At 39.2% G+C, this 26812-nt stretch overlaps 1 protein-coding gene across 2 annotated transcripts; it reads left to right on the top strand.

The window, feature by feature from the left end:
• Positions 1-1265: 1265 nt before the first annotated feature.
• LOC128028702 (BICD family-like cargo adapter 1) lies at positions 1266-24852 on the top strand. 2 transcript variants are annotated; one of them, XM_052616000.1, is made up of 10 exons: positions 1266-1790; positions 2703-2918; positions 9260-9376; positions 10490-10636; positions 11927-12106; positions 13396-13542; positions 14834-14911; positions 23122-23231; positions 23394-23514; positions 24059-24852. In XM_052616000.1, exons 1-10 carry the CDS (start codon positions 1539-1541, stop codon positions 24239-24241), a joined length of 1551 nt encoding a protein of 516 aa, XP_052471960.1. In that variant the 5' UTR covers positions 1266-1538; the 3' UTR covers positions 24242-24852. The 2 variants fall into 2 exon arrangements, with proteins under 2 accessions (XP_052471960.1, XP_052471961.1); XM_052616001.1 differs by having other exon boundaries at positions 1274-1790; positions 13399-13542.
• The last annotated feature ends 1960 nt before the right edge of the window (positions 24853-26812 follow it).

Genomic DNA, 26812 nt, shown 5'->3' with positions numbered 1-26812 from the left:
CACATTTCAGAGATGTCTGGAACTGAAGAAATGTACACTGTATTAGAACAAGCCTGAATCTGCTGGACTCTGTGTACACGTTTCTTCTAGACTCTGCTACAACATTGTCTATAGCAAAGCATATTAGCAACACTCTTTCCTGACATTGCAAACAACAGTTCATTATGTATTTTCAAGTGTGTGAAGTTTGTAAAGCCACACTCCAATTGGCCAGAATCTGCAGAATCACTCTGACTTCTGTCCACTAGCTTCAACACATCCAGACTGCACATCTCTGGCTGAAAGTCATGAAGTGTTTGATGCTCCAGTCTTAAAGTGATTCATGCATGGAGTCCATTCTAGATCTAATTATCTTATTTGAAATCAAAGGGAAAATATCACCCTGCCTTTTTCAAGGCTGTTCAGTATGTAATTTTACAACATACATTGTACATACATACATTGAGTATGAGGCCATATGTGCATTATAATTTTCATGTTATAAATAAAACAAAGATTACTAGAGCATTTTTTTTAAACAAGAAAATAATATTTCAGTTTTTTTTTTTTTTACTTCAAAATTGTCTGAAATTACTAAATTAATGCATGCTGTGGTCAAGTTTATTCATGTTTAATGACAGGCAATACATTACTGTTTCAGTCAAGGATTATGATAAAAATTATCAGGGGTCGTATGGTAAAAAATATCTTATCTAGACGTATACTTTTTTATTTTGGTGCTTGTGGTTTAGGCTTTACAATTTTTTTTTTTTTTTTTTACGAGTATAGAAATGTTGTAAATAAATAACTTGTCATGTCTTATACTCTTAAGATATTTAACTTCGATATTAAGTTCCTTCTGTAATCAATCTAAACAATTTTCATTGACTACTGACCAGAACAGTGGCTGGCGTCCACCTGTTAGTGAATTAATGCACACTCCTCATAAGGATACACAGTAGTCTGCAGGCAGCACTCCAGAAAGGGCGGAGACTCACAACGGGGGCGGGGCATTTCGTGAAAGTCCCGCCCCTTTCGGAGTTTCCCCCATCGCTTTGGTTCAAGAGTGGAAAACTTTTTTTTTATTATTAATTTGTAATATATATATATATATATATATATATATATATATATATATATAGCATTGCATTTTATTCTGTTCATTTGTGAATCCGTTTCACTTTTGTGATATGATGATTGTTTGTAGTCCTTACTTTAGCTATTTGTTTGTAAAGTTTATATTTGTGAGCATTCTGCAACAGTAATAACCCTACACCATCAGTCTCTTGTTTATTTTTTTATGTTATTGTGATACATTTGTTAAAGGGGAAAAAAAAGAAAAGAAAAAGATTACAGTAACGAGTCACCTGAAAGTACACAAGCCCCGCCCACACGAGTCTCTTTCCATCATCCGCGTGCAAACAAACCCATGAGTGTCAACCAGAGGCTTCTCACCCAGTTTCAGTCTCTCTCACTCAGAAGCGCAAACACATGGAGACTCGAGACCTCGGGTAGTTTTCCCCGTGAGCCTCACTGTTTCCACTCATAACACGAGCGCCATGAGTCTGGGAGAAGAGCTGTGTTATAAAGCACATAAGATGGAAGTGGAGGAAGACTTCTACTCGTATGAGTTCAGTCATGATGAAGGTCCGCCGGAGTATAAGGACAGTGAGGATCTGTTGGCAGCGCTTCGGCAGAAGGAGGACGAGGTTCTTCTGGCAGCTCAGCTGGGGAACGCTCTTCTTCTGGAGAACACACAGCTGAAGCAGCAGAGAGACGCGCTCCAGGAGCAGCACGCGCAGCAGCTCGAGGTCAGCGGAGGTCTATACAGTGTCCACATCACTTCCGCTTTATACAAGATGATGTTCTATATTCATTTTTAAACTTGTGTCTATATATTAATATCACATTTGTAATACTATGTGTACAGTGGTCTCAAATATTTCCATGCCGTTTAAAAACATTTACTTTTATACCAAAGTACAAAGTTAGTAATATAATCCTTTACATTACACATTTTAGGTAGGTTAATATAATCTGACTACTTGACCTAACAAGTTAGACCAATCTACAACTGAAAAAACTAAAAAAATAAATCATTGAATTTACTAAATATTTTTTATGGTAAGTGGTTGCAATCAATTTCTTTTAGCTATATTTAAATAAACTAATTTAGTTGATTAACTTCCAGTAAAATTTAAATGTAGCTAAGATAAATGGATTTTAACCACTTACCGTAAAAAAAAAAAAAAAAGTAAATTAAATAAAAAAAAAATTTCAGTGTACCTTTGAATGTAACATGCTTAAAAAGTTATGACCAATCACTCAGGAATATCTATCTATCTATCTATCTATCTATCTATCTATCTATCTATCTATCTATCTATCTATCTAATAACTAACTTGTAAAATTCTAAGCAGTTATATTCATTCATTGAATGTTTAATACATTTAAAGAAAATACAATAAAACAAATGTCCTGGGTGTAGTTGTGTTAAACAAGGTTATTTTATAGCTTTAGTGGGTAACACTTTATTCTGATAGTCCACTTTACACATTCTACTGACTATACAGTAAGTAAGTTTGCAAATAAGTTTACATGTTAACTTATTCCCCAGTCTACTAATACTGTAACGAGAGTTAGGTGTCACTTATAGTTAGTAGAATGTCTAAGTGGACGGTCAAATCAAAGTGTGATATCTCGGAGTGGTCTGTGTCCTCAGGAGCTGGAGCAGGGCCGGTTCGAGCTGCGGGTGAAGCTGGAGGACTGCCAGGCGCAGTGGGAGAGTCAGGTGTCTGAGCTGGAGCGAGACGTGCAGGAGCTGCAGGCGCAGGTGGAGAGACTGAAGAGGAGTCTGAGTGAGACGGAGAGAGACAAGAGCAGACTGAAGCAGGAGCACAGCGAACACAGCCAGAGACTCGCAGAACAGCTGCAGAGGGTCAGTGACACCTGCTGTACTCAAACATCACTCTCACTGTTCCTCATATCACGGTCGCTGATCTGATCATAACTCATCCTGCAGCGCTGGATCTGCAGGCGTTCAGTAACCGCTCAAGTAAACCTTCACATCCACTCACAGTTGATCAATGTTTAATCAGTTATTGCTTGATACTATCAGGCTTCAACGATGGATAGTATTCTTTATCACGATTTCTTGTGTTTCTCTCAATTTATTAAGAATAATCATCAGTGATATTTGCATTGGTAACAAGCCTTCACAAGATTCCGGTTGCCAGATCTCAAGAGTTTAAATCCCCCATTTTTTTGACCAGTGGTTTATTTAATTTCCCAATCTGGCAGCTATGTGCACACACTCTTTCTACATTACAGAAAAAGCCCAGATGAGCTGAAGACAGTTCCACAGATCTAGATTCTGCTTAAAGGAAGGTTTGTCTGCTGTGACTAAATCAAATCATGCGAGATGTCGTTCTCGTGCTTACGTGAAAGTGCAATAAAATGGCAATAATTGAGATTATAAGTTTTTAGCCAAACAACTATGATCAATCGTTTAGCCACTATCATATCAAAATCATTGTAATCTTTTGGATGATCATATATGTAGTGACGAGCCAGTTTTGAGGATGCGATCATTAAGGACATTTGTTGCTTTGACAGTGTAATGAATGTGTCCTTTATTAGCAGACGGAAAAACCAGACCACACACTTAACTGGAGGACATGCGCATACAGGGCTCATAAAAGACTGTAACGATTATAAAGGCCAATAATGCAACAGACATCGTCTCTTGCTCAGTCAAAGATGACTTCACACTGTACCTAGGCTCAGTGTAATAGATATGATACAGAAAAATGATCTGGCATCCAAAAATTGTGAATGCAGTATGAGGAAGCCCGTCCCAACCCTATAATACATACTTTAAATAAATCTATGGGTAACACTTTACAGTTTCAGAAAACAAGAACAATGCGCAATACTTCTGCAACATTTGTTAATCTTAGTTAGTGATCATTTTTAGCGTCTTTTAATGCATTTTTAAATTAAAAATAGCATGCATTAACATGAACAAACAATGAAGAATTTAGTTTTATTGATTAACATTTACAGAGATTAGTAAATGGTGTAAACTTGTATTGCTCACTGCTGGTTATGCTAGCTGATGCATTAGCATTACCGAATCGGACCTTATTGAAAACTGTTAGTGATCTATGAATGACACGGGGGTCACGTGCTGATTTCGGCTTTGTGAAGAGTGCGTGGTGACAGTATTTGGCTCAGGGTTTGTGGCAGTGCTGTTCTGTGACATTCCTCTTCACTTTCCTCATCCTTCCTGGTTAAGGCCATATGAGCGAAACCACAGTAGATTCCAGAGATAACATTATAAAAAAATGTTTCACATTTCAGCCCAGAATCAAAAGAGAAAAACAGGAAATTATATTTTGTATAAAGAAAATGAAACATATTTTAGAATAATCAGAAATAATTCCTCTATAAAAATATTCATATAATTATTATTCTATTAAAGCTGCAGTCTGTAACTTTTGACGCTCTAGCGGTTAATAAACAGAACTGCTTGCGTTTTGCGGAAGAACATCGTAGCCGGAACTACTTCTCTCTCTTTATGTCTATGAAGAATCACAAAGGTACTGGGTTACTCCGCCACGGTACCTCCGAAGCAATCTAAAATAGTCCGAATATAAACACTTATTATAGATGTACCCTAGTGATTCAGGACAAGCTAAAAACACGGTTTGGAAAATGGATTCATGGTGTACTCGCTTATTATATAAATTTTTCTACATTTTGAACACAAACAAAGTTACGGACCGCAGCTCTGATTGGTTGTTTCTTACCGGGAGCGGATGACTTTCTGCAAATGGCAGTAGGACACTGGGAGGAGCCAGAGGAGCTTGATTTATTCACAGATTATCTGTCTCATATTCTACTGTCAGAACATAATGACAGGTTTAACAAATATGTAAAAAATATATTTTTACAAAAGTTTAGGTATTGTGTTAAATTATCTGTAATACAGTCATGCAGAATAAGGCATTAATATGTGATTATAAGTACTAATACAGTCAACTATTATTTAACAGTAATGTACATGCTAGTTAATAGTGTTCCCTAATAATTCCTTAAGTGTTTTTCTTTTTTTTTTATTCTATTAAGATGCTATTTTTTTTTACCAATTTCTTTAAATACAATTTTTAATATTTGTTAAATAATTCACATTTTTCATAATATTTGTTCTAAGTACATTCTCATTGCCATAATTCAATATTAAAATATTACTGCAATACAATAACTTTTTTTATCAGGATAAATTAAAGGAAGTCAAACAAATAACACCATGATGTATAAATATTAAATACTTTAAAGTGAAAAAATGTAACAGAGAGAGAGAGAAAGAGAGCAAGTAGCAGGAAGAACTTGTCATTAAAATTAGTTTTATTAGGCATGACATGAACCAAATTACCACATGAACATATATAATATAAATATATATATATACATATTATATATAAACTATATAAATTTACAATACACAAGAAAAACTCTGAATTCTTATATAAAAAGTCATTCACCATATTTGTTTGTTTGTTTGTTTTTATTATGGTGGAAACAAAAAAAAAAAACACAAAACAGAAATTCGAAATGGAAACCGTGAAAGAAAGTCAGAATCGTTTTCAGATTTTTTTTCCTGTGATGGAAAAGGCCTTCCACAAATCCTCTCCGTCTTCTTGTAAGAGATGAGAAATCTAAATTTAGATGCAGCCGCTGCTGTTGACTCATTCTGTGAGGAAACCGCTTTCACAGACGTTCCTCTCACACTCGACTCGTCCGGTCTAATCTCACAAGCGCGTTATGCAAAAGGTTGAGGTTTGTACACTTGCCAGGTTCAGACTCACGAGCAGGGTTCCTCAAATCCTGTCCTGGAGGTCAAGTGCACTGCAGAGTTTAGCTCCAACCCTGATCAACCTCACCTACCTGTGATTCTCTAATGATCCTGAAGACACTGATTAGCTTGCTCAGGTGTGTTTGGTGGGCCAGATTTGAGGCTCCCTGCACTAGGTAGTGCTCTATAGTCATGTATTGTTGTGAGTTTGGACTAGAGTAATGGTTAACTCGTACCGTTCCTCTGGGAGTCCCACACCCTCTCATCCTCCACACGCCACACAGCCGTAGAGACCAAGAAATCAAGGATCAGGAAACACTGATGTTTATGTGTCCCGTCCTGCTCCGAAGGAAGAGGAAGTAGGTCTTACTCATTCCACCACGGCTCCCAACATCTGTATGTTTTGGTTTCCTCTCTCAAACAGGGTCTCGACTGGAGTCTAGAGCGGATAAAGGGCTTTTATGGTTCGATTTCAGATGTGCTTTTGACTGTTTTGGTAAAAAGCTTTTTTCTTTTTTTTTTGAGGTGTGTGAAGCCCTGAATGGTAAGTATTTGTGTGTGTGTGTGTGTGTGTGTGTGTGTGTGTGTGTGTGTGTGTGTGTGTGTGAATGTCTGTGCATGTAGTGGGTTTTACTTTTGGGGTCAAAACAAAAGTAAGCGTCTGTGTGTGTGTGTTTTGTGTTGTACCCACAAAGACAGAACAACCTTAAACCATCTTGATATGATTAATGAACTTATTAAATATTGTAATGTCTTCCTAAAGATGCAGAGATGTTTGTGTGAGGGTTAGGATGAGGTTAATTCAAATGTGTGTATCTGTGAGGGGTTTCTATAGCCTGTTGTTACTGTTGATGACAAACTCTTAGAGTCTAACCGTCTGTACAGCACACAAGCGCTAATGAGTCTATCAGGAGAATGTAGGTCATTTAAAGGAGATCTGTCTCCCTGTTGTTTACAGAGTTATTGCAGGGAAGTTGTACATCAAAAGGAGTCTTTGAATGCAGTTTTGCTAACTAAACTAACAATCATTCAGGAGTATCTATTGAAATTGTTTGCTTTAAAGGAGCATACTGGAAGTGTAGAGTTGCTGTGGTCACGAGATCAGTCACAGTTTAATTGCATGGCTTTGTAAATCATTCACACCAGTCACCTGCTGTGCTGTGAATGCCACACCTGCTCTCCACAAACTGCATGATCTGAGAAACCATACAAGTTATTTCCCAAAGTTGAATAGCTGTAGGAGCAGTGGAGATAGTGATGCATTCTAGCATGACTTTAGGAGAACAAAAAAAATATTCTTCACAATATACAGAGATTGGACAAAATTATGTGAACCCCTATTATTATATGGGTTAATATCAACTTTTTGTAATGTTGTCCACACTCTCTAGGTTGTATATCAGTGTAGTACAAGTTCTTTTCAGCAGTGTTCAGTAGAAGTGCTTAGTGACTTGTCAGATATCCAAAAAGATCAAATCCTGGGAGCCCGTTTAACAGCAGCATCTGTATCCTTCATGGACCAGTAGTTTGGTGTTTCTAAGAACAGCATTCTAAGTGAGTGAAGTGACATTCAGCCAAGTATGGTGACCCATACTCAGAATTTGTGCTCTGCATTTAACCCATCCGAAATGCACACACACAGAGCAGTGTACACACACACACACACTGTGAGCACACACCCGGAGCAGTGGGCAGCCATTTATGCTGCAGCGCCCGGGGAGCGGTTGGGGGTTCGATGCCTTGCTCAAGGGCACCTAAGTCGTGGTATTGAAGGTGGAGAGAGAACTGTTCATGCACTCCCCCCACCCACAATTCCATCCGGCCCGAGACTAGAACCCACAACCCTTCGATTGGGAGTCTGACTCTCTAACCATTAGGCCATGACTTCCCCATGCGTACTCATAAAGCATAGCAACAAAAGAAAAGCATCAGCAAAAAAGAATAGTAGGTGAAAACTGAAAGTAAATGATAGAGGCTGTCGATCACTAAAGTCTTGAATATACTACACAACTCTTTAAATCGGGTAAAAAAAAAAAAAAGAGTCATCATTCACTTAACGACTGACTACCAGACTTTCAAGTTTTTTTCTGATCACAACAAACTCACACAGAAATGTGTGCCTTGTTGCTAGGAGACGCATCACAAATGAAAACAGTGTGTTCTAAAATCATCTCAAAATTTCAAAAATGTTTGATATCCTCCAACTGGAGTCTGTGACTATCGTGAAAGTTAAATCCTATCCCCATTGATGCTATCCCCATTGTGCAATACATAGCTCAAGATTCAGCATGAACACCCTGTTTCCACAAATAAAAAACAACAACCACAGAGCCATTAGCAAAACAAACATTCATGAATATGCTAAAACTATAACCAGGGACACTAATGCTAATATGCATAAAAACCTGGACGGCTGGAGCACCAAGATGAACTTAGTTACAAGTACAGAGTTGTGTGCAGAATTGTTGCCCCCTGTATTTCCTGGTTTGTTTGTCTTTGGAATTGTTCGCGTTAAGCTACTTCTCTACTTTGAAAGCTTTAGTGCCGTGTAAAAATAACCTTATTTTAGTGAATACTGCTAGTAATGCAGTCCCTTCAGTGATACAATCTGATTCTGTGATTTAATAGAGATTTATTAGTTTGGAGATGCCGCATTGATATTCTTTCTGAAGAATACTGTCTGCCTTTACCATGTTATTATAACACTTCATTATAAAAGAACACTGGAGAATGAACAATGCATTTTCTAATAGTAGTTTTGCTGTTCTGTTAGATGGTTTTTGGAGTCAGATGCTCTTGTTTTGTGGTCCTCTCTATCTTAAATTTAGATCTACATGCTCCTTTTGACTTATTTTGTGAGTAAAACTATTTCACATCTTCTTCTCCCATTGGACTACCATCTACTCTAATATCCAATCACATTTGTTATGCCAAGGCCAAGCATTGCACATTTGGACTTGGAGTTGGTTTTTCTCCTGAATTTTCTTCTTTGAGCAAATGCTGTTGAGCATGGGGTCGTTCCCCGTCCCTGTCCCATACAGGCTCCCAGTGACTGATGCCACTGCCAAGACCAGGATGCCAAGCTTCATCAGTCACGCGGCTCTTTGATCAGCTTCTGAATGTGTGTGATCTACGCTGACGTCCGTCCAGTTATCTGCTGATTCAGCTTCATCACCAGAGGCCCCTGAGCACCCAGTGCATGCTCTTGTTCAGCTCTTATCAAGCGAACTTAACTTCTTTTCACTATGAAAATGGGACGCATTCCTTAGTGGAAAAACATGTCTTTTTGTTAGGTTACTTTCTCTTCTGAATGATGATGCCTCTCCTGGATATCACCCATTTGATTTCTGAACATCTCTGAAAGCTGGAAAGCGTTTGGACGTACAGTGGTTTGATTGGTGTGCTGTGTTGTGTATGTTTAGGGAATGGAAGTGGAGCGAGCCATGACCAGCGAGCTTCAAAGACTGAAAGAAGAAATGAGAGAAAGGGGGCAAGCCAGACCCCAGGACGAAGAAATCATCAACGCACTTAGAGAACAGGTGAGAAACTGAAACATACTCACACACTGTATGGTATTTACATTGAATCAGCAGCTCTACACACATGCCGGTTTATTAAATGGTATGCAGTAGTCCGTTCCAGAACTCAAATTTGATTGGATAATTGAAAAAGCTTTACATTTGTCTTTGTTTGTGGCATAAACTAGACAATAACTGTGTCCCATCTCAGAGTCTGCATCCTTGGAAGAACGTCAAAGGCCCCACCTTCACCTTAAAGATCAATCTGAGTGAAAGATAAACCGGGTTCACAACCTGCCTAATGTTCATCTTGGCCAATTTATATACAGTAGAAGTATTTACATGAAGAATCAATCTATAAAATTGCATCTTCTGTCACATGCCAACATGTAAACTGCTTTTAAGTGTTGTTGTTTATTTTTAATGTTCGTGTTAAACCCAAAACTTACAATTCTGTCCTCAAACCCCTTTGTTCCAAACCTGTAGGAGTTTCTTTCTTCTTTTGAAAGTGAAAGAAAGTATTTTGAATAATGTTGGTAACCAAACAGTTGGTAACCAGCCATTGACTTCCATAGCATTTTTATTTTTTTATACTGTAGAAGTCAATGTGGACAAGCAACTGTTCGGTTAGCAACATTCTTCAAAATATCATTTTATGTTCTACATCAAGGTTTGGAATGGTATGAGGATAGGTAATTAACTATTTATTGGAGAACTATCCCTTTAAATTTAAAAATGTAATCTGGCATTTAAACTGAATAATAATCCCGTCATCACCGGTGTGCAGTGATTCTTGGGAAAGGACCCATCTACTGACTCCTTCATAGCCAGGTAAATGAAGGACACATTTGAAGGAGCCCTTGAACTGGGACGCCTTTATTCTGTTGATCTCCAAAAGCAGCATTCAAAGGATGCAGCCTCTGAATTGGGACACGGCTGCAGAATGCAGTTCTTTGCAGAGGGTCATCACGCTCGCCCTTCATCATCATACCTTCTCTTCCATTCAAGGATTATATTCAAACATGGCTATTTGACTAAAAACATGACTAAATGAGAAAGCGACAGCATCTGTAGTGTGAATGACTGTAGAATGTGTTGAATTATAGACTAATGTGTGTGTTTGTGTGCGTTCAGGTAGCACGGCTCACGCAGCGGGAGCAAACACTCAAGCAGCGCTTAAAGATGACTTGTCACGAGAATGAGGAACTAAAAGACACCGTGACGGCGCTCCACGCACGCCTGGATCTACAAGAACAACAGAGTCACACACACATACAACAGGTTCGGTCGCTCACACACACTGTTCTCAGCTGAGCAGGATGCTTCACTCTGAATGTAGTTCATGTGAAACTGGAATCTGGTGGTTCAGGATTTGTCTCATAAAAATTACAGTAGTTCTTATGAATGATAAAAATGTAGTCATATGATACATTCTCAAATGCTGATGATCAGCCATTGATCCACCTCATGATCCTGTTTTGATTCTGGGAATCATGATCCGCTTCCAAAACAATCGTTGAACACTTTTTTTTTTAAATTATTATTATTAACTGAGTTTACTGACTTGAATATCAAATTTAGTCTTTTTTTAAAATTTAATTACCAATAAAAGTACATTATGCAATGTATAAAGTACATACAAATATTGCAAATTAGTAATAAAGGTGAACAAAGAAACACATGTCAAGTAAAAAACAAAGTTATTTCGCTATCTTAGTTTCTCACATTTTTTTAACATAAACTTGAAAGTGCATGATCCAAACCTACATTTTTATATTTCATGAACAAAAACATTTTGTTACATGATTTTGACGTACAAGTTTCATGATAATGCAATGTTTGAATTTAAAATGGGTCTCAAAGGGTGAATTTTGATATTAAGTTTTCAAGTGAAATATAATTTCTTATGATTTATAGAGTGTGATGGAGGAAAAGGCAACAGACTTGGTGACATCACAAACAGCGGCAGCTCTAATAGGCTGCTTTCACTCTAATGAACAGATCTGTTTGTGAGATATCAGAAGTTTAGTCCTGTCTTCAAGAGACAGCTGATTGTGTTTACATTAATTTGACACTGAGATGAAAATGAAATTTACCACTCACACAGAGTTATGCACCGTCACATGCCACGAGCACCTTCAGTATGATCACACAAAGTGCACGTGAACAGTTGAAAGCAGCCGTCTGTCAGTAAGTGTGCTTCATTCATGGCATAAATGATGCTTACAGATGCATTTGGAAGGGAAAATATGGCTGAAACCACACGTTTCTCAACATGTGTTCTCTGCAATTAATCCGCTTCAATCGTGAAACTTCATACAAGCTTATACTTCTGTGTGTAATTGGTAGAAAGCAGAATATGTCTGTCTCTAGTGCACACAAGCTAAGCTCAGAACTGATTCAGAAGTGTTGAAGAGAGTCGTGAAGCATGAGAGAATCAGGGTCTGAAATGATCTCTGAGATTAACAAGACTTTATAAAGTACATTATGTACTTCATAACTTACATAACTTGCAAGAATAAGCCTTTTTTTTTTCCTCCTTCTTCTTCTTCTCCCCTCTCCGTGTCCCAGCTGGCAGAGGCCTGGCGGGAAGTGCACGGGGTTCGATCCCGGGCTCAGGAGCTGCAGTCTCAGGTCCAGGAGCTGCAGGAGGAGGTGGCCCTCCAGGAGAAGAGTCACAACGACTCCTCTTTACTGTCTGAGCTTGAAAACAATCTGGACATGGCAGACTGGAGCCTGGACAAAGAACAGGTGAAACTCTGAACTCAGCTCACTGTAAACTGATAATGCCAGACTGGAATGTTACAGAAGAAGAGCCCTCTGTTCATGTGTGTATAAAACTCAGTTTAATTGACTTCTAGCTACACTCTACACACACAGCTATTTAAATTCAGGTTTCAGTTAACACAACCTGATGCTTTTTAAGATTTCTTTCTCTATCCAGTCTTACTGGAGACACATTGGAGTGAAGGTGTAAATGCAATCCAGTAAAAAAGATACTCCCTGGATACACCAGACGTGTGTGTGTGTGTGTGTGTGTGTGACACACCCTTAAGATTGAAAAGCAATGTTCATCATATGCAAAAGTGGAATCCCAGAATGAATAAAAATAGTAGGAGAGTCGAGGAACATGTTATTTATATTTTTACTTGAAAAGTGTTTAAAGAAAAGTTCAGTACAGATTTTTACTACAATATGCATTTTTATTAGTAAAAAAAAAAAAAAAAGATTGTTCACAGTTCTGTTTAATCATTATTAACCACACGAATCGTAACTATATTATCACCTTTTAACTCAAAAATAATTAGGGAACAGCACAAAGATGGTTTATTTGAAATGTTTGTTTAATGGCTTCTCTTTACGGAGTACTATGAATGAAGGCAAATATGCCAGAACTGATGCTGATCTGTCTGTTAAATCGATTTCTGGAGACAAAATGAGAAATCTAGCCGTTCAACATTACAGTAAAAATTTTGCAATTATTTGTAACATTTAATAGACTTTTTTTTTTTAACCGTTACAAAACTATTGTTATTTAAGTGATCTTAATGTTCACGAACCCATTCTATCACATTTAGCTGTGCTTGTATGCAGTGCACACAGAACTATATTGATGTGTCTGTTAAAATCACGCCTCTATTTGACTGAGCTGTCAGTTCATTTATCCCATGTTCATTTTAGTTAAAACATTTATCAGTACTTTGTGTGGTAATATACTGTAACACATACTGAAAGATGTGGGGAAACACATAAAATCTACATCAAGAAGCAGATGCTGCATTATTTTTAGTGCTTTAAACCCTTTTTATTACAAAAATGATCTTTGACAGCCCTAATTTTGGAATCATTCTGCACTATTATGTGAAGTGCACTGTGTGTATTATATAGAGTTGCTGCATTTGTAAAGAAATTAGGCTTCTTGATTAGGAGGCTGTAGTGGACAGCAAGAGGGTTCTTTAGGTTTTACTTGCATTTCAGATTATTTATATTTTATGCCTGTTATTTTGATATTTGGCATCACTAGAACATGTCTTGCCCAGCAGGTGTGTCAGGAGCTGCACTGCATCCTGGAACTGCTTCAGCCTGTGTCCTACAGATCAGAGGCCGAGCAGGACTCAGATGACAGCCTGCAGGGCATGCTGGGACAGCTGAGACACACAGCACACTGGATGAGTGAGACACTACAGGTACAGAAACATAACAATGTGCTGCATATGACATATCTTCCTCCCTGGAGTATTTTGACATCTCACACTGTCTCACATTTCAGCAACGATGACTCGCGTTCATTACAAGCACACATCTTGATACAGTATGTCTGCATTCAGACCATATCAGTTTGTGCTTTTTGCCATAGGGCAAATCTCTCATTACATTCCTGGATCATATTCCAAACTCAACACCAAACCGAGGAAAACAAGATATTGTAATGCTCTTAAAGAAAATGATGCTATAAAATTTTTAGTAAAAGAGAGAATTTTTTTTAACTCTCTAAATGCAAAATGTAAAGCACACGGCACTGGTGCACTCAGGGCCTGTCCAAATCCACTTTTGATATTTTAACAATGGAAAAACGGTTGGCGCGCATGGTCTAAACGAATTGTCCCAATTCTCTTAATGAGTAATGGCTGTTTTTTGGGCGTAACATGCAATAAACCAATACGAGTCTCATCTTCCACTCCCTTTAAGAGCCAGTTGCACTCGTGCCATGATGGATCTATCTATCTATCTATCTATCTATCTATCTATCTATCTATCTATCTATCTATCTATCTATCTATCTATCTATCTATCTATCTATCTTATTTAGCCTACAAAAAATCTTATGTATTGCAATCCTTTAATTATTAATATTTGGCATGTTTGTGTGCTGCTGTGTGTCCGTATTTAATAAGCAGCGTGTACGCTCTTTAAATAACAGAAAAAACATTGCGCCAGACTTTAGACCAGGTTTGAGTTGGTCTATGGCACAGTCTATTTTCAGCTCCTTAAAACAGCAATGCACCTGAACACACCTCATTTTTTATACCAGCACACCCATGGGCGCAAAAATGAGCACAAATGCATATGATAATGAATAGATGTGGTGCTGGACGGGACAATACGGATGGCACCGGACTGAAACTAGCAAACACACTTGTGCTGTGCCTTGCATCGCATTGCGGCGGGTGTATTATAGGGCCCTATTTCCGTAAGCTCGATCAGTCCATAGCATAACATTAGGATTTAAAGTTAATGTGCAATATGTTTAATTTAACAAAAGGTTTGGATATTAAACAAACTTCTCACTACTGAAGTGGGAATTGCATCAGAGTTTTTGTTCAGGTTGTAGTGTGTTAAGTGAGGATCGATGAAGAGATGTGGATGCTGTAGAGAGATGCACCCTGCCATCACAGTCTAACAAAGACCACACTTGACAAATTCTCCAAGGCTACCCAGCATGCAGTGCTGAACGCTTCTGTATCATTGTGTCTGCAGGAGAAGAGGAAGTCCACTGTGGGATCGGTGAGTGGTCCGTGTGAGAATGCCGTCCGGATACAGGAGCTGCAGGATCAGGTAACAGTGCTTCATGCGTTAGCTAACAGCAGCCCGAAACCACTGCCCCGACCTGGGCTCAGTTTAAAAAAAAAGAAAAAAGAATGGCTCCATTGTTTGGAAGGCCTGGCAACCCCTGGGGAATTTGTGAACCAAGATTCACTGCTTTTCTGTCTGGGATTCACCGAGTCAAGTGGTGAATCAGTTCAACTTGTTTTCAAAAGGGTTAGTCAAGGTTTCCTTTAAAAGTCTTAATTTGCCCTTCCACAAATGAAAGCCTTAAATATTTAGGAAATACTTTTTATGTCCCCAGTGTGATTAGAAATACAGTAAGAGATATTTCCATATTCTAGTGTTTGTGAGTACTGTGTGTGTGCGAGAGAGAGAGAGAGAGAGAGAGAGAATTTAGCTGAATTAAAAAGTAATGGAGATCTTGATTTTGATTTCAAACTATGAAGTGTTCATTTTAATAGGATGTTGTATTGTGTTTGTCTTAAAAATACCTTTTAAAAGTCTTCACTATGTGTAGTAAAACTAGTGCTCACTGACTCTTTTGGGCCTTTCACGGATTAAGTTGGTAAAGGTGAAGTGTGTTACTTCTGGGAAAGCCTTTAAACTTCACCTTTAAAAATTATCCTGGCTTGTCTTGTTCCTTCTTTCCACTGTTTATACACCGTTTAACCCCAGTCCTTGCTCAGCAGGTTTTGAGTTTTCACGCTGTACAAATGTGGGTTAGCGTTCATTTAGCATATTTTCGAGGAAATGCACACTATCACATTTACATTGCAGTGTCTTTTATTCAGTTAATGTGAAAAAGCACTTTGGTCAACCATGTGTTGTGGAAATGGTGCTATATAAATAAAATTGACATTGACATTGACATTGACATTGACACTTTCTTTTTTCCAGCATCTATTCAAATGTTGAACAGTTTGTGAAAGTTTCTGCATCTGTAGAAAGCTCAGAAATATTTAATGAGATGCAATTATACTTTAATAATGCTTGTTTGCCATGAAAAAAAAACTCGCTGTAACATTTTAATCTGTACATTATGGGACCCTAAGCAGATTTACAAAAGAGGGCCTTGGTTTTGTTGTCTTTATAGTTATGAAGTTTGATTTTGTTTTGGTTATTTTGGAACATCAACATAAAGTGAATGGAAATGTCGCATTGTCATTTAAGCAGTGTATTTTCAAAAGGCACCATTTTCCATTATCCTCACTTTCTTTTTCACTTCTCTACACCAGATTGATAGTGCCACCTCATCGTTTTCAAATATTCACACACATGACTAACACACAGAAACTTTCTCCAAGTTATTATTACCAAGCATCACCCTTGAATCCTGACATGGGGCCCTTTACAAGAGCTTATTAGGTTATTAAAGTTGAGTAATTTAAGATTAAAATGCTTGAAATTAGTTTTCCACACAACTTTTAAGATTTCAAGCAGACAGAATACAGAGGACTTGCGTGTGATCTTTTTCTTTTATAATTTTGTGTAATGTTAACATTCTTACTAGCAATATTAGACAGATATTAGACCGACACGCCTTCTCTCGCTCCCAACAGAATGGTGTTTTCATGTCTTTTTTTTTAATCTTGTGAGTCGCAGTGTTTTTGTAGGTCTTCACCGCATCTACTTGTCTTTTAAGTCCGCATACAATCATGAGTTTCTGCTGGATGTTGGCAGAACCACATTTTTAGAGTTAAACTCCATGCATGCCAAAGAGCTGCGGGACCTACACAATCACGACCCCACTACTGCATCTCAACGACACAGGGGAGGCAACACAAGTGGCGTGAGAGGAAGCAGAAGAGGGATAAGAGAGGAGGTATCCGGGCTAGGCTAACGGCTAACCCACACAAGCCATCTATCCTCACCATCGAACTGGCTAATGTACACTCTTTGGACAATAAACTGGACTACATCCGACTACTACGTTCAACTCAGAGGACTGTAAGAGACTGTTTTGTTTTTGTGTTCACGGAAACATTGCTCAGCGTCCAGACGGCGCTATTCAGCTCGACCAGCTGATGTGCTATCGAGCGGACAGAGCTCTCGTCGCGGGAGGAAAAACCCACGGCGGCGGGCTTTGTGTTTACATCAATGACGTGTGGTGCCGCGATGCTGTTGTGATCTGCAAACACTGCTCACCCCTGGTGGAGTTTATGATTATTAAGTTCCGGCCGTTCTATCTGCCGAGGGAATGTACTGCCATAAAGCTCATTTCGGTTTACATTCCTCCAAACAACTACAACAGGAATGATGCACTAAATGAACTGTACCAGCACATCAGTGAGCAGCAGACAGCACACCCCGATGCTTTTCTCATCATAGCTGAGGATTTCAACCATGCTGACTTAAAGAGTGTGTTTCCAAAGATACACCAACACATTAACTTTCCAACACGAGGTAATAACATTTTGGACTTTGTTTACAGGACACAGAGAGGAGCTTACAAAGCCCTCCCCCACCTCAGCCTCAGACCACATCACTGTTATGCTAATGCCTGCATACAGACCGCTCATTAAAGTCCCCAAACCAGTTCATAAACAGTTTCAAGTGTGGCCGGAAGGGTCGTCAGGACTGTTTTGACACCACTGACTGGAATGTGTTTAAGCAGGCTGCCACATACAATAACACCACAGATATCCAGGAGTACTCGGAGACTGTCACTGCCTACATCAACAAGTGTATGGATGATGTAACCGTCACAAAACCATCACTATCCGGGCCAACCAGAAGCCATGGATGACAGGGCAGGTCTACAGACTCCTGAAGACATGGAACGCTGCCTTCAGAGCTGGAGATGAGGTGGACCTGAGAACAGCCAGGGCCAACCTGTCCCGTGGCATCAGAGAGGCTAAGAGACAGCACTCCAGGAGGATAGCTCATCAATTCAGTAACAGCAGAGACACTAGGAGATTGTGGCAGGGGACACAGACCATTATGGACTACAAAACGCCACCGTGGACCTGTGACTGCCACATCTCTCTGCTGAATGAGGTGAACGCCGCCTTTGCTCACTTTTTGAAAAACAAAACCGCACCACTGCACAGAAGACTCCACCTTCTCCCGGAGACCAGGTGATGACTCTGACCCCAGACAGCGTGAGGAGATCCTTCAACAGGTTCAATGCCCCCAAAGCTCCGAGTCCTGACAACATCCCTGGGCGTGTACTGAAAGACTGTGCAGCAGAACTCACTGATATCTTCACAGACATTTTCAAGATCTCACTAAGTCAGGCTGTTGTTCCCACATGTTTCAAAACCTACCACCATCTTTCCAGTTCCGAAGAAGCCATCTCCATCCTGCTTCAATGACTACCGTCCTGTTGCACTTACTCCCATCCTCATGAAATACTTTAAATGGCTAGTCATGCACCACATCAAGTCTGCCCTACCCTCCCCTCAGCACTCCCACATCTGGACAAAAAGGACGTCAGAATGCTGTTCAAAGACTTCAGTTCAGCATTCAACACAATCATCCCTCAACAGCTCATTTACAAACTGGTCCAGCTGGGGATCAACACTTCGCTGTGCAACTGGCTGTTGGACTTTCTGACTGGAAGACCTCAGGCAGTACAGGTTGGCAGCAACACATCCAGGACCATCACACTGAACACTGGGGCCCCCCAAGGATGTGTGCTGAGCCCCCTCCTCTTCACTCTGCTGACCCACGACTGCACACCATCACACAACTCCAACTTCTTTATTAAGTTTGCAGATGACACGACTGTGGTCTCATTAGCAACAAAGATGAGACAAACTACAGGAGCGAGGTGATCCACCTGTCCGGGTGGTGCAGTGACAACAATCTCTCTCTGAACGTAGAGAAGACAAATTAGATTGTTGTTGACTTCAGGAGAGCACACACTCAGCACGTTCCTCTGACAATCAAAGGTGTGACTGTGGAGAGAGTGAGCAGCACCAAGTTCCTGGGTGTGCACATCACAGAGGACCTCTCCTGGACCCCATCAAGAGCATCCTGATGAGCTGCATCACTGTGGGGTATGGCGCCTGCAACGCGTCCTACCGAAAGAATCTGCAACGCATAGTGAGAGCGGCTGAGAAGATCATTGATGTCTTCTCTCCCCTCCCTCCAGGACATTTATGGAACCGGTCTCACCCGTAAAGCCCTCTGCATCACAGGTGATCCCACCCACCCATCACACAGCTTCTTCAGTCTGCTGCCATCAGGAGGAGACTGCGGAAGTCTTCACTATGTGTAGTAAAACTAGTGCTCACTGACTCTTTTGGGCCTTTCACGGATTAAGTTGGTAAAGGTGAAGTGTGTTACTTCTGGGAAAGCCTTTAAACTTCACCTTTAAAAATTATCCTGGCTTGTCTTGTTCCTTCTTTCCACTGTTTATACACCGTTTAACCCCAGTCCTTGCTCAGCAGGTTTTGAGTTTTCACGCTGTACAAATGTGGGTTAGCGTTCATTTAGCATATTTTCGAGGAAATGCACACTATCACATTTACATTGCAGTATCTTTTATTCAGTTAATGTGATTTTCTTTTTTCCAGCATCTATTCAAATGTTGAACAGTTTGTGAAAGTTTCTGCATCTGTAGAAAGCTCAGAAATATTTAATGAGATGCAATTATACTTTAATAATGCTTGTTTGCCATGAAAAAAAAACTCGCTGTAACATTTTAATCTGTACATTATGGGACCCTAAGCAGATTTACAAAAGAGGGCCTTGGTTTTGTTGTCTTTATAGTTATGAAGTTTGATTTTGTTTTGGTTATTTTGGAACATCAACATAAAGTGAATGGAAATGTCGCATTGTCATTTAAGCAGTGTATTTTCAAAAGGCACCATTTTCCATTATCCTCACTTTCTTTTTCACTTCTCTACACCAGATTGATAGTGCCACCTCATCGTTTTCAAATATTCACACACATGACTAACACACAGAAACTTTCTCCAAGTTATTATTACCAAGCATCACCCTTGAATCCTGACATGGGGCCCTTTACAAGAGCTTATTAGGTTATTAAAGTTGAGTAATTTAAGATTAAAATGCTTGAAATTAGTTTTCCACACAACTTTTAAGATTTCAAGCAGACAGAATACAGAGGACTTGCGTGTGATCTTTTTCTTTTATAATTTTGTGTAATGTTAACATTCTTACTAGCAATATTAGACAGATATTAGACCGACACGCCTTCTCTCGCTCCCAACAGAATGGTGTTTTCATGTCTTTTTTTTTAATCTTGTGAGTCGCAGTGTTTTTGTAGGTCTTCACCGCATCTACTTGTCTTTTAAGTCCGCATACAATCATGAGTTTCTGCTGGATGTTGGCAGAACCACATTTTTAGAGTTAAACTCCATGCATGCCAAAGAGCTGCGGGACCTACACAATCACGACCCCACTACTGCATCTCAACGACACAGGGGAGGCAACACAAGTGGCGTGAGAGGAAGCAGAAGAGGGATAAGAGAGGAGGTATCCGGGCTAGGCTAACGGCTAACCCACACAAGCCATCTATCCTCACCATCGAACTGGCTAATGTACACTCTTTGGACAATAAACTGGACTACATCCGACTACTACGTTCAACTCAGAGGACTGTAAGAGACTGTTTTGTTTTTGTGTTCACGGAAACATTGCTCAGCGTCCAGATGGCGCTATTCAGCTCGACCAGCTGATGTGCTATCGAGCGGACAGAGCTCTCGTCGCGGGAGGAAAAACCCACGGCGGCGGGCTTTGTGTTTACATCAATGACGTGTGGTGCCGCGATGCTGTTGTGATCTGCAAACACTGCTCACCCCTGGTGGAGTTTATGATTATTAAGTTCCGGCCGTTCTATCTGCCGAGGGAATGTACTGCCATAAAGCTCATTTCGGTTTACATTCCTCCAAACAACTACAACAGGAATGATGCACTAAATGAACTGTACCAGCACATCAGTGAGCAGCAGACAGCACACCCCGATGCTTTTCTCATCATAGCTGAGGATTTCAACCATGCTGACTTAAAGAGTGTGTTTCCAAAGATACACCAACACATTAACTTTCCAACACGAGGTAATAACATTTTGGACTTTGTTTACAGGACACAGAGAGGAGCTTACAAAGCCCTCCCCCACCTCAGCCTCAGACCACATCACTGTTATGCTAATGCCTGCATACAGACCGCTCATTAAAGTCCCCAAACCAGTTCATAAACAGTTTCAAGTGTGGCCGGAAGGGTCGTCAGGACTGTTTTGACACCACTGACTGGAATGTGTTTAAGCAGGCTGCCACATACAATAACACCACAGATATCCAGGAGTACTCGGAGACTGTCACTGCCTACATCAACAAGTGTATGGATGATGTAACCGTCACAAAACCATCACTATCCGGGCCAACCAGAAGCCATGGATGACAGGGCAGGTCTACAGACTCCTGAAGACATGGAACGCTGCCTTCAGAGCTGGAGATGAGGTGGGCCTGAGAACAGCCAGGGCCAACCTGTCCCGTGGCATCAGAGAGGCTAAGAGACAGCACTCCAGGAGGATAGCTCATCAATTCAGCGACAGCAAAGACCCTAGGAGATTGTGGCAGGGGACACAGACCATTATGGACTACAAAACGCCACCGTGGACCTGTGACTGCCACATCTCTCTGCTGAACGAGGTGAATGCCGCCTTTGCTCGCTTTTTGAAAAACAAAACCGCACCACTGCACAGAAGACTCCACCTTCTCCCGGAGACCAGGTGATGACTCTGACCCCAGACAGCGTGAGGAGATGCTTCAGTAGGATCAATGCCCCCAAAGCTCCGAGTCCTGACAACATCCCTGGGCGTATACTGAAAGACTGTGCAGCAGAACTCACTGATGTCTTCACAGACATTTTCAAGATCTCACTAAGTCAGGCTGTTGTTCCCACATGTTTCAAAACCTACCACCATCTTTCCAGTTCCAAAGAAGCCATCTCCATCCTGCTTCAATGACTACCGTCCTGTTGCACTTACCCCATTCTCATGAAGTACTTTGAACGGCTAGTCATGCATCACATAAAGTCTGCCCTCCCCCCTGGACCCCTTCCAGTTTGCTTACTGATCCAACCGGTCGACCGATGATGCCATCTCCACTACCCTCCCCTCAGCACTCACACATCTGGACAAAAAGGACTCATACGTCAGAATGCTGTTCAAAGACTTCAGTTCAGCATTCAACACTATCATCCCTCAACAGCTCATTCACAAACTGGTCCAGCTGGGGATCAACACTTCGCTGTGCAACTGGCTGTTGGACTTTCTGACTGGAAGACCTCGGGCAGTCGGGGTCGGCAGCAACACATACAGCACCATCACACTGAACACTGGGGCCCCCCAAGGATGTGTGCTGAGCCCCCTCCTCTTCACTCTGCTGACCCACGACTGCACACCATCACACAACTCCAACCTCTTTATTAAGTTTGCAGATGACACAAATGTGGTGGGTTTCATTAGCAACAAAGATGCTGTCCGGGTGGTGCAGTGACAACAATCTCTCTCTGAACGTAGAGAAGACAAATTAGATTGTTGTTGACTTCAGGAGAGCACACACTCAGCACGTTCCTCTGACAATCAAAAGTTGTGACTGTGGAGAGAGTGAGCAGCACCAAGTTCCTGGGTGTGCACATCACAGAGGACCTCTCCTGAACCCCATCGAGAGAATCCTGATGAGCTGCATCACTGTGTGGTATGGCGCCTGCAACGCGTCCTACCGAAAGAATCTGCAATGCATAGTGAGAACAGCTGAGAAGATCATTGATGTCTTCTCTCCCCTCCCTCCAGGACATTTATGGAACCGGTCTCACCATAGTCTGCTCACTACCTCGTTCAGCATGGAACGGACATCATTCTACTACCTCATCCGTCAGTTGAATAAAATTACTGCTCTTGAGCCCTTTTCACTTTAATCAGACCGAATAAGCTTTTTTTTTTTGCACTAAAAGTCTATTTATCTGCATTGTTTATTTGTTGCTTGTGCGGTTTCATTTAACTTTATTTTTATTATGTCTTTTTTTACATTCCCTTATTGTATAGTTGTATCTTATATTTTATATTTGATCTAGATATTTAGGCTCTACTGTTAATGTGATCTGTATGCGCCGGGGGTCTGAGAGTAAGGCAGTTTCGATTCCCTGTATGTACTGTACATGTGGAAGAATTGAAAAAGCAGACTTAACTTGATATTTGCTAAATCATTTAGAAGATTAATAATATATATTTTTTGCTTCTTTCTCAGAATGAGCGTCTCATAGCAGAAAACACAGAGCTCATGCTGAGAGCCGAGAGACTTGTGGAGCAGGAAGTAGTTCAGCAGGCCATAAAGGAGCGCGATGATGCCATCACTAAGTAAATATTGAACATTCACTTGGTATTATGATTCCATAAATGTTAATGAGAAAGCGAATTCATTCAGTTATGTGAGGGACATTTTCTTTTAGATACTTTTAGTTTTGTCTGTTAGAAAAGAGGCATTTTTTAATGTTTTTGTGTTTGTTTTCTCTCCTGCAGGAAGACTGTGATGGAGACAGAGCTGCTGAGGACAAAGCATGATATGATGTGTTTAAACAACCAACTCCTGGAAGCCATTCAGCGCAAACTTGAGCTGTCCCAGGAACTGGAGGCCTGGCAGGTAAGAAACTTTTGTGTGTTTGTCCTCTCAGTCCTCACATCGATTAGGAGTGTATTGTGTGTTAATGATGTAATGGATACTCTGTCGCCCCCTGCTGTTCACAGTGGAAGCCTGCAGCTGTTTAATGACGTGTAACTGCTTTTTCAGTTTTCAATGAGTAGATAAAATTTAAATGATAAAAAAAAGTTGATTGTATTTTAACGTCTGTTGGCTGCTGGTTAAGAACAGGAAATATATTCTGTTGGATGAGGATGAGGATGAATCTGAATCGGAGGATGGATTCACTGACAAACAAACAAATACATCAACACTCTATCAGTGTTATTTTAATATAATTAAGATGCTGTCACAGCTTTTTATTAATAATTTTATGCAATTATTCAGTTTTTATTTTAAGTTTACAATTGTAGTAATTTTGTGAGGGTGTGGGGGTTATTAATTTCATGTAGTACTCAAATACCCAAATCCTTTACACTGATGTGCAGAAGTAAATTTTTAAAATGTTATAATGTATTGTCTATTAACTATTTGTGTGCACCTGCAGGACGATATCCAGGTCATCATCAATCAGCAGCTGAGGAGCCAGCAGCAGACAGAACAGCCTCAGAAGAGATCAGCGGGTCGGCTTTCTTTCCTGCACAAGTCCAGACGGCCGTCCAGTCGATCAGACATCTGCCCCGAGCAGAACCAGACGCCCTGGAGAGACTGGCTCAAACGCAGCAAATAAACCTGCTGAGAACATATCAGACGCTCATGGATGATGATCCACTGCCAAAGCCAAAAAGATGACTCTCACAAAAAAAAGAAAAACATTTAATATAAATGCTAAATCTGATTTCTTGTTTCCGTCCTCTTTGGATTGAAATGTGTTTTTGAAAAGGGTTTTGTGAGATTCAGTTGTATATTCTGACTATTGTACTTAATGTAAATAATGACAGAATGAATACAGTGACATCATGCTGGTCATGATCTTGTTGATTTTGAATGGCATTTAAAATAATATTATGTAATAACATTATGTAGAACAAAACATTTACCTGAACTGGACATGAAGGAATGCCTCGGTAGAATGAAATACACCAGATGATGTTTGAGTTCAAATCTGACACTGTTCCCGTTCACTAATGCGTTCATATGAAGGGTCTGTAGTGCTCAGACATTGTCATGATTTACAGAACAATTAACTGATTCAGATGTTCATGGCTGAAACACATCAAGTATCTTCTGTTTTATCACTAATGCAGTTTTTTTTTTTTTTTTTTTTTTTGCAATTCAGTTTTGTATGTAATTTATATCTTTGTCAATGTGACATTTGTACAATTAAATGGTTTATGCATAGCACTGTCTTTAGGATATTTGTGCATTTGCACTTCAGACTTCAGTAAAAGCAGAAAAGAAAATCAGTTGTGTGAAGCATTTGACACTTTTAGACATTTTTCTGTTCATTTGCACAGCTCTGTCAGAACATGTGAGGTCCACACTGATACCAGATCAGCCGAGTTATTGAATCAAACACACTGGCAGCGTATTCCTGACCTGATGAGATTCTTCTTATATAAAACAAAATATTATAGAAGTAATCTATAGAGTTATGTTATCTTGCCAAGTTTCCATGTACTCCTGATGCTTGGGGTACTTGCATTAATTTTGAAAATAAGTCTTTTATATCTATGGTTTTTCATTTGAAGGCTGTAACACTAATATTGTCCTGCAGAGGGAGCTACAGGATAACGAATCATTTTAGATCTCATCATTTGAAATCCATGATAACATGAAAGTAATCAGGTTTAAAGAAATGAGACAATCACGGAGTAGATTATTATTTCTTTCCATATTTATTGAGTTTTCAAAACCAAACAGTGCACAAATATTTTGGTATGCTGACATTCTGAAATAATAATTGATGAAGAACAATTGTTAGTTCAATTTATCGAGATGCTGTTTGTTGAACAGTAAGAATAACAGCCTATAACCACTACATCCGTCTGTAATGAAAACATACATTTGGAAATGATAATTATACATAACAGTGTATTCAGGATGTTTGATATTGTTTATCTTAACAAATAATATTTAATTAAAATTACTAAAATAACTGTTTAGAGCCATTCAAAACTTTGGGGTCAGTATTTTTTTTTATTATTATTTTCAGTGTCTCCTGCTCAACAAGGCTGTATTTATTTGACCAAACACAGTAAAAATAGTAAAACTGTGAAATATGACGCAAATTTTAAATAAAAGTTTTCTATTTGAATATATTTTATAAATAATTTAATCTCAATTTTCAGTCTTCAGTCTCACATGATCTTTCAGAAATTATTATAATATGCTGAATATCAATCTAATATTTCTAAATAATAAACATTTATTGTTCCTGTCATTGTGGAAAACAGTCGTGCTGCTTCATATTTCTCTGGAAACCCTGATACTTTATTTATTTTAGTTTTTTTTAGGATCCTTTGACGTTTATTTGAAACATTGCACTTGCCATGTTTGATCAATTCAATGCATCCTTGCTGAACAAAAGTTTTGGTTTCTTTCAAAATCACAATAATAATAATAATAATAATAATATATATATAAATAATATCGATAATAATATATTATATAAATCTTACTGACCCCAAACTTTTGAAAGACATTGTATATAAAACCATTTTCTAATACTCAACAGTTAGGATAAGACAAACAAGCAAGCTATAACATTTTTATTAATGTATTTCCATGGCTGTGCTATAATAATATAATTATTATTTTTATTATTGCTGGATAAGATTTTTTATTTTTATTTTTATTTTATTTTTTATTTAAGAGACTGGCAACTCAAAGTGCTATGGCTTTCTGTCCATTAAATTATTTGACAGATGGGCTAGATATATATTTCCAATATAAAATGCAAAAATACATTTTCACTATATACATTTACATTTAAAGACAGCATTTTCAGACCTCATAATCACAATTTAAAACTCCTTAATATTTGCAGGGAAAATGAAACTTGTTCACTTACTCAACAGTCAGAAAAGAATATTGTGTTTTCTCAGTTTTACTAATAATCTACTGCATCTGCTAGTATTAACCACTCAGAAAACACACTGCACCACTAAACCATAATCATGCTTTTTTTCTTTTCTTTTTTTTTCTTTTTTTCAATGTATAATCAAATATTAGAATGCAAACTTTCTGAAGCACACAACAGTTTGAATCATTAATATTAAGTTCTGATAAATCTATTTCCATCAAATGCTCAATATCACAAAGATTACTGATCATTGTTGATCCTGGTTAATTTCCACTC

Source organism: Carassius gibelio, chromosome A15 (genome assembly GCF_023724105.1).
Source record: "Carassius gibelio isolate Cgi1373 ecotype wild population from Czech Republic chromosome A15, carGib1.2-hapl.c, whole genome shotgun sequence".
NCBI classification, from domain to species: domain Eukaryota; kingdom Metazoa; phylum Chordata; class Actinopteri; order Cypriniformes; family Cyprinidae; genus Carassius; species Carassius gibelio.
Note: the sequence above shows the minus strand (reverse complement) of the source record. Positions and strands in the feature narration are given on the sequence as shown.